At 39.8% G+C, this 11,291-nt stretch overlaps 2 protein-coding genes across 2 annotated transcripts; both read right to left on the minus strand.

The window, feature by feature from the left end:
- Positions 1-1,238: 1,238 nt before the first annotated feature.
- Positions 1,239-2,411, minus strand: LOC128920328 (phenoloxidase-activating factor 2-like). Its single transcript, XM_054227411.1, has 2 exons — positions 2,400-2,411; positions 1,239-2,170 (listed from the first exon to the last, which is right to left on the minus strand). Exons 1-2 carry the CDS (start codon positions 2,409-2,411, stop codon positions 1,292-1,294), a joined length of 891 nt encoding a protein of 296 aa, XP_054083386.1. The 3' UTR covers positions 1,239-1,291.
- A 4,552-nt stretch (positions 2,412-6,963) lies between these two features.
- On the minus strand, positions 6,964-9,356 carry LOC128920329 (phenoloxidase-activating factor 2-like). The gene is given in 3 exon segments (XM_054227413.1): positions 6,964-7,565; positions 7,568-7,965; positions 9,353-9,356. Coding segments are annotated over 3 exon segments (861 nt in total). The 3' UTR covers positions 6,964-7,106.
- Positions 9,357-11,291: the final 1,935 nt, after the last annotated feature.

Consider the following 11,291-nt stretch of genomic DNA (forward strand, 5'->3'; position numbering starts at 1 on the left):
GCTGAAACTTACTAAGAGCAAATAGCTCAGTGGATCTTCTGCAATCCACCTTAGGCCAGAATAACCTCAGTCGCACAGGTACTGGTTGTTGTCCAACGTCTACCGTGTTCATACGACGACCAACGCGGAGAGGCATGTGGATAGTGGGGCACCATCTTGTTGCCAATCTGTTGAGATTGCAGCTTAGGTGTCCTTACGCGCAAGCTCATCGGCATTGCAGTTTCATTGCAGTTGGTCATTGAATTATACGCACTTCTATTTTTTTTGCCTTATGTATTAATATTAAGAAATCAATAGTTTTCTTTAGCAATTTTTGAAAAAAAGGAAAAGCTAATGTGTGGAGCCTAAAAGTACACTTTCTGCACTCACTATTGAATCGAAATATTGTCAAACAAATAAAGTGCTGCTTCAGAACTGTTGATAGATATTTAAAAGCTTTCAAGGGCGAAAACCAGCACGATCGGATCATAAAATTGTTAAAATTGCTGCAATTCAACTAAGTCGACATCTAAGGTTAGGGAATTATCCGGAGTAAACGCAAGTTTTCAACCGTTCCGTGTGCAATCACAAATGCAAAACATCTCAAGCGTCAAAAAGTTATGAAGAAACTGCCTCTGAATGTATGTATGTGATTGGTGTGATTGGCTCAAGCAGCTCAGTATTAAGGAGTACGATTTAAGGGCATACACCTAGAATGTCCGAACCCTTAATTGGGAAGAAGCGCCTGCCCAGCTGTTTGATGTCCTCGTAAGAATAAAGGCTGACATCACCGCCATCCAAGAAATGCGATAGACTGGACAAGGACGGATGAAGGTGGCATCTACTACAGCGGTAATATAAAGGAGCGCAAATTCGGTGTGGTATTCGTGGCGAGTGAGAGACTCCGTCGTCGAGACCTAGCATTCACTCCGGGGGATGAACGCTAGCCACAATCTCTATCAAAGCGATGTTCAACATATCGCAAATTTGCGCCCACGCCCCGACGGAAGAGAAGGACGTTCTGATCAAAAATACCTTCTATGAAAGCATAGAACGTACCTATGAGCGCTGCCCCCCCACGATGTAGAAAACGTACTTGGTGATTTCAACGCTAGGATGGTTAAAGAAGGTATCTTTGAAGAAGGTATCCATGATATGACATCGCCAAATGGGCTTCGACTTCGCCGGGGCCTGATATATGGTCGTCTATAACTTATCAACAAAAAAAAACAGAGCTTTGGAGATCAAATAATGTTGAAATGAAATGTCTTTTTGAGTATATTCAAACGCAACGGATAATATTCAACGTGTCTTAAACCGTAAAATGCTTAAAATTAATGCCTCGTGCAGAAAGCTTTCCGTTGATCCATTTGCGGAGATATGCCACATTTGCGTAGACTCCTGGCACATCCTTAACCCCGCATTTAATACCCCAAGATACAATACCAGCTTGATAGTAACTATTCGGGTTATTCGGATCGGGGCAAACTAATGGTGAGCCGCCATCACCTTCGCATATATCCTTGCCTTCCTCGCCACCGGCACAAATGAGACTCTGATCCAAACGGAAAAATCGTCCCAATCGTGTTTTACGTTGATTTGATTGGCAAGTAGCACGTGGCACCGCTGGTAAATCGATCTTTTTTAAAATAACGTGTGGTATACCATCTTTACCGAACTTATCTTTGCCCCAACCAGAAGTATAACAACGTGAATGATCGAAATTGGTGTCCGGTTCAGGCAAACAGATGGGACGTACATTTTCCTCCCACGTGAAAGGTGTTTCCAAAATGAATAGCGCTATGTCGTTGAAGAGTGTGCGCTTGTTGTAGTTCTCGTGACGAATGACCTCTTTGACACGTGCATTTTGATGTGGCAACACCTCCTGTTTGGTTTGTGTGTCCCACTCTCCGGCGCGTGCAACCAATAAGTGTGGGTCAACGTTTAGTACACAATGTGCAGCAGTCAGGACAACATTTGGTGCAATTACAGAACCACCACATACGTAACCGTTTAAGGTCTTGCCACCAATTACTCCATCACGTAGAATGGCCACCATCCAAGGGAATTCACCAAACTCTGACTCGCCTTCTTTGTCGCTAGTAATTCTGAAACCTACACCGGTTGGATTACAATAACCACAACCTTCGTGTCTCTCGGCTGGTTGGATGGGTATGTTCGGTTCCGTTAACTGAAAGAGAAGCAAATGAGAGTGAAGAGAGCTCGTATCGTAATTTCAAGTTGTCTGCAAATCCCTTGTCTTCTGTACTACAGCAAACTTCCAAATAGCCACATGGATCTCCGAAATTCGCTCGTATATCGATGATGTTTTCAATTTAAAAGGGTGTCAATTCCTAGAAAAACAATACATTATAAAGTTGATGCATGGGTAAACTACAGTTTACGCTCCATAATCACACCTCAACTTGCATCACAACTCAACTATCACAGAATTCTTTGTTCGTGAGAATGTTTTATTGTGGACATCAAAACTTGGTATCAAAAATTAAGGGATTCATGAAAATGAATCGGCACGCACCATCTCCTAGTCTCTCCGGACTAATTCGACTGGCTTTTTTCTAGTCCTTGAATCTTGAAAAGCATGAGTAACTCCAAAGAAAGTAAATAAGGTTTTATCATTTGTTATCGTTTGTGGACAAAGCCGATTATTAATCAACGTCCATACGGTTGATTAAACCGCTAAATGAGGAGGCTATAACATAATGGCATCATATCTAGGATAATGGTTGATCAGGTGATACCCAATGATCGAAATATAATTAACGAATTATGGTGTTTTCAGCAGAACATAAGTTTTTTCTATATGCGTATGTACTAGTTGGTTAAAATAAAAAATAATTCGATTTTAGCGAAGCTGCTTTCGACAGCACGAAAAGGAGCTGCCTTTATGCCGCGATGTCTGAATTTGGTATCCCCGCAAAACTAATACGGCTTTGTAATTTGACGTTGAGCAACACCAAAAGCTCCGTCAGGATTAGGAAGGACCTCTCCGAGCCGTTCGATACCAAACGAGGTTTCAGACAAGGTGACTCGCTATCGTGTGACTTCTTTAACCTGATGCTGGAAAAAATAGTTCGAGCCGCAGAGCTAAACAGAGAAGGTACAATTTTTTATAAGAGTGTACAGCTACTGGCGTACGCCGTTGATATCGATATCATTGGAGACAACACCCGCGCCGTTAGTTCTGCTTTTTCCCGCCTGGATAGGGAAGCGAAGCGAGTGGGTCTGGTGGTGAACGAGGACAAGACGAAATATCTCCTGTCATGAAACAAACAGGCAGCGCATTCGCGTCTTGGCTCCCACGTCACTGTTGACAGTCATAACTTTGAAGTTGTAGATAATTTCGTATACCTAGGAACCAGCATTAACACCGATAATAATGTCAGCCTTGAAATCCAACGCAGAATCACTCTTCCACTCCGATGGAAGGACCAGGTGGAGAGGGATCTGGCTTCGCTTGGTATAACCAATTGGCGCCAAACTGCCAAAAAGAGAGATGCGTGGCGCGCTGTTGTGGACTCGGCTATAACCGCGTAAGCGGTGTCTAGGCCCGTCAAGAAGAAGAAGAAGAATTCACCACCAAAGTCATTAGCTTCTCTTCTTTGCATGGAGAAAGCAGAACTAACAGTGCGGTTATTAAGGCCAATGATATCCGCGTACGCCAGCAGCTGTACACTCTCTTAGAAGATTGTACCTATTCTATTTAGCTCTTAAGCTCGTATTATTTTCTCCAGCAATATATTGAATAAGTTGCATGATAGTGAGTCACTCTGCCTGAGCGTTTTGTATTATCCAACATTCGTTTAGATAGTCGTATAAGCTATTCAGGGATACCAAATTCAAGCATAGAGCCAGTTTCTTTTCGTGTTATCGAAAGATACCTGGACTAAGTCCAAATCCTGAAGTCGTGAATTGCTTGCGCCATTTGCAAAAGAATCGTTCCTTGAAAGTTCAAGTTGAAAGTAAGGATTATTCCTAACTTGCGTGAATTTTTACACATGACACCATCACCTCATTATTGGTTTTAACGAAAATCTGAAATATGTATGTATGCAAATGTTGCTCGCGTCATAAGAAAATCGAGCAGTAATAACATTGCAATGGAAAGCTTTAATATACCATCCTACGATTCCAGGGTTAAAATGGGTATGGTTAGATAGAGGTAATTCTACTTCTCTTCTGATTTGCTTTAAATAAGCATTTAACTTTTTACACAATTCTCAAAAGAGTTCCATAACATAAGCGTTATGTAGCGAAGCGTTAGTGTATAATAAATTCATATTATGCTCCTGAAGTATGGACACTATCAAATTTGTATCTCGTTAGAAGTCCTCCAGTTTATTTTTCTCTAATTATAAATGGTCTGCATATCCTAGCGCGATCCTAGATATTGATACATTGAAGCTTGCTGGGCTATAAGTCTGTTTGATGGGTCTGTTGATAAAGTGCAAGTAGTTACATATTGGAGGATGGGATCATGTGTAGAAGTTCACGTAAGTGAGGAAAGTTTTTGATTGTCATTCACATGGGAGTGGCCAGAAACGATTCTTCTCCACATGGTTCAAGCAGCTCACGACTTCCGGTTTTTGATCAAATATCCTCTGAGTTGCCAACAGCCGTTTGGAGGCGAGCTTAACTGAGAAGGCGAACCCGCTTCTGCGGTTGCGCGTAGGGTTTGGGACCCACCACATAAAAACGAAGTTCCAGTGAAAAATCGACGAAAGCCTCGGATAAGAAACCCCCCTTTTAATGACGACCCCTGCAAACGTTTTAAAGGCATGCACCTGGAATGTCAGGACCCTTAATTGGGAAGGGTGGTTGCAGACGCACCCGCCTCTGTGCAGCAAAGATCGCCCGCCAACAAACACAAGGAAGGTTCGACGTCGAAGAGTTGCAATCGCAACAGACAGCCGAGAAATACTCTACTCGACTTGCACTCCTGCTCTCTGAGAGCACTCATCAGCATCTCGGTATAAGGGAACTGTAGAACGGCATCTCAAACTCATTGCGTATCGCTGCAACCGAAACAATTGGATTTCTGCAACGACAAAAAACGAGCTTGTACGAACAACAGCCTGCCTACCTCGCAACGTTGCAAACGACCACAACACGTGCGGGATGGGATAGATACCGAGAACTGAAGAGGGAAGCGAAACGCATTTGTAGACAAAAAAAGAAAGAGGCTGAAATGCGTGAGTATGAAGAGCTTGAGAAGCTGGCAGACGTAATGCTCGAAAAAATTATGAAAAAATGAAGCGACTTAATGAAGGTTTTCAGACCTCATCCTCTTGTGGAGACCAAGGTGGTAATCTGGTAACTGATGTCCAGGGCATACTGGGATTATGGAGGGAACACTTCTCCAAACTGCTGAATGGAGACAGGAGATGGCCAACCCGATTTCCCAATCGATGACGATTGAACAGATTTTCCATTACCCGACCATGAAGAAATTCGAATAGCAATTACCCGCTTGAAAAACAACAAAGCGGCGGGGGCCGATAGATTACCGGCCGAGCTATTCAAATACGGCAGTGAAGAACTGTTTAGGTGCATGCATCAGCTTCTTTGCAGAATATGGTCGTATGCATGACGATTGGAATCTCTGTGTGCTCTGCCCAATCCATAAAAAGGGAGATGCCATAACCTGTGCCAATTACCGTGGGATAAGCCTCCTAAATATCGCTTATAGGGTTCTATCGAGCATACTGTGTGCCACCGTCAACAAACTGGTTGGATCAGTGTGACTTTAGACTAGGAAAATCCACAACTGACCAGATATTCACTATGCGCCAAATCTTGGAGAAGACCCGTGAAAAGAGGATCGACACACACCACCTTTTTGTCGATTTTAAAGTTGCTTTTGACAGCACGAAAAGGTGTTGCCTCTATGTTGCCTCTGCATTTGGTATCCCCGCAAAACTAATACGGCTTTGTAATTTGAAGTTGAGCAACACCAAAAGCTCCGTCATGATTGGGAAGGACTTCTCCGAGCCGGTCAATACCAAACGAGGTTTCAATGTGACTCACTATCATATGACTTCTTTAACTTGATGCTGGAAAAAATTTTACGAGTTGCAGAGCTAAATAGGGAAGGTACAATCTTCTATAAGAGTGTATAGCTGCTGGCGTACGCCGATGATATCGATATCATTGGAAACAACACCCGCGCCGTTAGTTCTGCTTTTTCCCGCCTGGATAAGGAAGCGAAGCGAATGGGTCTGGAGGTGAATGAAGACAAGACGAAATATCTTCTGATGTTTCCGATGGATCGATGTTTTTTCTGCATGCCTAAACGGAACTTCCAAGGCGTCTATCCGTTTACGTCAATATTCGATGATCGGGTGCATTATTCCGACTAAAGTGCGATGAATGCTGTTTTCGAGCTTCTCGAGAATGCTGGTTGCCTAGAGAAAATAATCTAGAGCCTTCGCATGATTTTGGCGGCCATTTGACTTGCTCTGACTCTCGAAATTAACGAGTCGTCAAATTTTGCACTCAATATGTCCATATTTAGATGAGAAACATGAGGTGGCACATCTCCGCGTTGGCTAACATCGTGTTATAACGCTCGCTATTCCTCATCTCGAATGAAATAATGTCGCCATACCAAGCAATTGAGTTTCCTGAACCACAGGTACATAATATCTTTGACCTTCTGATATTACCGATCGAAAATGGGCGAAATCGGTTCACAACCACCCCTACTTCCCATATAATACAATTTTGAATTCCACCTGATTCGTTGACTTTATAATATAATATACTAGCTGACCCGGCGAACTTCGCCCCGCCCAATTTTTATTTGAAATAGTTAAAACGCTTTTTGAACTCTGTTCATTGCTTATTTGTCTGACCATACATATGTACATTATTTATTTCACGGATTGTATGTGATTTTTTCTTAAATTTAGAATAAATTTAAACAAACAATGTGACACGTGATTTTTATATATTAAGATAAATAAAGAACCAATGAATGGGTTATCCCACAATTGCTCTCCAATTCAAAACTTGGCTCTAAAAGATTAAATTATTTTCTTTTCATAGATAAAAATGAAATTTCATTTTAATTTTATTCAAACGTAACGGATAATATAGAAAATGTCTTAAACCGTAAAATGCTTAAAATCAATGCCTCGTGCAGAAAACTTTTCGTTGATCCAATTGCGGAGATACGCCACACTTGCATAGACTCCTGGCACATTTGCAGCACCACAACCAATACCCCAAGCCACAATACCAGCTTGATAGTAACGTTTCGGGTTCTTCGGATCGGGGCACACTAATGGTGAGCCGTCATCACCTTTACACGCACCCTTGCCTTCTTCGCCACCTGCACAAATTAAACTCTGATCAAAATGGAAAAATCGTCCGAGACGTGTTTTACTTAGATTTGCTTGACAAGTCTCATGTGGCACCACAGGTAAATCGACTTTTTTCAAAATCAGCGAATATGCTCCATCTTCGCCTAACTTATCTTTGCCCCAACCGGAGATATAGCAACGTGAATGGTCAAAATTGACGTTCGATTCGGGCAGACAGATTGGACGCACATTTTCCTCCCACATTTTAAAGGTGTTTCCAAAATTAGCAGCGCTACGTCGTTGATGTGTGTGTCGTTGTATTTCTCATGACGAATGATCTCCTTGACACGTGCATCTTGATATGGCAACACCTCCTGTTTGGTTTGTGCGTCCCACTCACCGGCGCGTGCTACCAATAAGTGTGGCTCAGCGTTTCGTGCACAATGTGCAGCTGTCAGGACAACATTTGGTGCAATTACAGAATCACCACATTCGTATATGTTGAACAACTCGCCCCAAATTACTTCATCACGCAGAATGGCCACCATCCAAGGGAATTCACCAAACTCTGACTCGCCTTCATTGCCTCCAGTGTTTGTTAAACACAACCTTCGTATCTCTCGGCTGGTTGGATGATTATGTTCTGTTCCGATTGCGTTTTCTTAATGAAAATCGACAGTGAAAGTAGAAAAATAGCGAAAACCGTTAAATTGTGATTCATTTTTCAGCAAACTACCTGAAAGTGGAAATTTGAAAAAATTACTTAAAAACAAGTAAAGAAAGGCTAAGTTCGGGTGCAACCGAACATTTTATACTCTCGCAATTTATTGATATATTTTTATTAAGATAACACACAATTTGACTCAAATTGAAAATTCTATAATTAGGTACATATAGTTGAAGTTATGACCCGATTTTAACCATTTCTTGTACATAGACACACTATTAGAAGAAAAAGATTTCCTCTACATTATTAAAATCTCTATTTAAATTAAAATACCTGAGAGATTTACCCAAATTTTCGGTGAAAAATTACCATGGGACACTGAATTCTTCATATTCGATATTTGGGGCTTTGAAAAATTAGAGTCCGATTTCGACAAGCATTTGTGCAAAGTTTTATTTCGATATCTTCATTGGTTCCTAATGTATATATTATAAAGTGAAGGAATAAGATGGAATTCAAAATTGAGTTACATAGGAAGTTGTCGTGATTGTGAACCGATTTCATCCATTTTCCACACGTGTCATCAGGGTGTCAAGAAAGTATTATATTTCATTCGAATCGGTCGAGTAGTTCCTGAGATATGGTTTTTGACTCATAAGTGGGCGATGCCACGCCCATTTTCCATTTTGTAAAAAAATCTGAGTACAGCTCCCTTCTGCTATTTCTTCTGCAAAATTTAGTGTTTCTGGCGCTTCGCGTCAGTGAGTTAACCCACTTTTAGTAATTTTCAACCTAACCTTTGTATGGGAGGTGGGCGTGGTTATTATCCGATTTCAACTATTTTCATGGTGTGTGGTGGGGTACGTAAGAGAACCGATTTGGTTTGGTTTATATAGCTTCATTGGTATGCGAGATATATACAAATAATCGAATTGGGGGCTTAGTTATGACACTTTATGTGTTTTCGGTTTTCGCCATTTTGTGGGTCCGATTTTGCCCGTTTTCGAAAGCAACCTTCTGACGGTTCCAAGGAACATGTGTTCCAAGTTTCATTAAGATCTCAATTTTTACTGAATTTATCCGTTGCACGGACGGACGGACGGATGGACAGACAGACATTCGAATTTTGACTCGTCTCGTCACCCTGATCACTTTGATATATATAACCCTATATCTAACTCGTTTAGTTTTGTGACTTACAAACAACCGTTATGTGGACAAAACTATAATACTCTCTTAGCAACTTTTGTTGCGAGAGTATAATTAATGGATTCATGAAAATGAATATGTTCACACCATCACTTGGTCTCTCCTGGCATCTGTATATTACATCTCAACTAATAAAAATAAATGCTATCCGCAAAGGATGATGAATGAATACCCATTCTAGACTAGATTGAATTAGCGGTAAATTGTATTAAATTGTCCGTAAATAGAGTAAAATAATTTGTTCTCTTGACCAGGTGCTCTCCGATAAGATTTTTCTTAAGGGGCTATACCGGTGTGAGATTTTCAAAAAATCGACTTTTTTTATTTTTTGCTTATTCGATAGTTTATACTTTCAAAAATATCCTGTTAGATCGTATCTTGAATAGTATTTGAATGGTAGCGTTCGAAAGAGCACCCGTTCGCTGGTATAAGCAGCTATAGTCGAAACTTTAAACGCGTTTTTCTCGAAACGACATTTCTCAAAATTGCTTACATCATAACTCAACGATACATTAACCGATCGACTGCAAATTTAAACTGAGTATTCTTGAATATATTTACTACACAATGACCTACGATCTTTTTGATTGGTTGAAAATTGTCAATTTGGCATTAAAAAAATACCATTTTTTTTATCTAAAAAACGAATTTTTTCTTCAGAACTAAGCCATTTTGTAAATTTTTGATATTTTTCAATCGTTAGTAATTGTATAGGATATACATAGTTAAATATTAACTTTAATAACCTTTTTGAATTTTTTCGTTTCGGCAACTCATTCGGCCGGAATCATGTCAGCAGTTAGGGAACTTTTTATTTGGCACCTACGAAGACAGCATATAACTATGTTATTTTTCAATATTTTTGTAAAGAAAAAATTTTGAAATATTGCTGAAAATAAACCTTATTATGTGCAAAAAACTTCAAAACAATCGATAGAGTACTTTCTTTTAAAAAAATTCACGAAAATCGCCTATATTTTTAATTGGTTACACCGTTATAGCCCTATTCGGACATTCGGTCAAGCCAAAATTTGAATTTTAACCTTGATATCTTAATAAAACTGCGTACAGGTTACAATTAGCAATATGAGATCGTATTGAAGATAGGCAAAACCGGACAAATGCAAAATATAAACAAGCTTATGGCTAGTAGTTTGATGGTAACATTTGCTCCAATTTTAGTTTTATAAACCATCGACTCGCTAACCACACCAGACCATGTACGAGGGTTTAGTATTTTATTTATTTATTTATCCAATAAGACTGTTATTTGACAGTAAATATTTAGACTTAGGTTTGCCGATTCAAACGTTTAAGTTTAAGTAAGTAAGATATCCGTCCAGGGAATTCAATACTAATAAAAGCAAGTAAGGAAAGGCTAAGTTCTTAGTTTATACTCTCGCAATTTATTGAAGAAATTTTATTAAGATAACACACAATTTGACCCATATATTTGGCATAAATATATTTCACATATTAACCGATTTAACTCATCGTTTTATTGAAAATCCTATAGTTAGGTATTCTCATATATTCATATATAAGGGAAGTTAATACCCGATTTTAACCTTTTCTGGTACAGAGGCACACTATTAGAAGAAAAATATTTCCTCTGAATTAAATTAAGATACCTGAGAGATTTACCGAAATTTTCAGTGAAAAGTTACCATGGGGCACTGAGTTCTTCATATTCGATAACCGGGGCATTGAAAAGTTATAGTCCGATTTCGACAAATTTTTCACAAGTGATGCCACAGATCATATACAGCATTTGTGCAAAGTTTTATTTCGATATCTTCATTGGTTCCTAATGTATATATTATAAAGTGGATGGAATTCAAAAGTGAGTTATATGGGAAGTTGTCGTGGTTGTGAACCGATTTCGTCCATTTTCCACACGTGTCATCAGGGTGTCAAGAAAATATTATATACCGAATTCCATTGAAATCTGTCGCGTAGTTCCTGAGATATTTTGACCCATAAGTGGGCGATGCCAAGCTCATTTTCCATTTTATAAAAAAATCTCAGTGAAGCTTCCTTCTGCTATTATTGCTGTGAAATTTAGTGCGTCTGACGTTTTTCGTTAGTGAGTTAACCCCCTTTTATTAATC

This window comes from Zeugodacus cucurbitae, chromosome 3 (genome assembly GCF_028554725.1).
Source record: "Zeugodacus cucurbitae isolate PBARC_wt_2022May chromosome 3, idZeuCucr1.2, whole genome shotgun sequence".
In the NCBI taxonomy this organism is placed as follows: Eukaryota; Metazoa; Arthropoda; class Insecta; order Diptera; family Tephritidae; genus Zeugodacus; species Zeugodacus cucurbitae.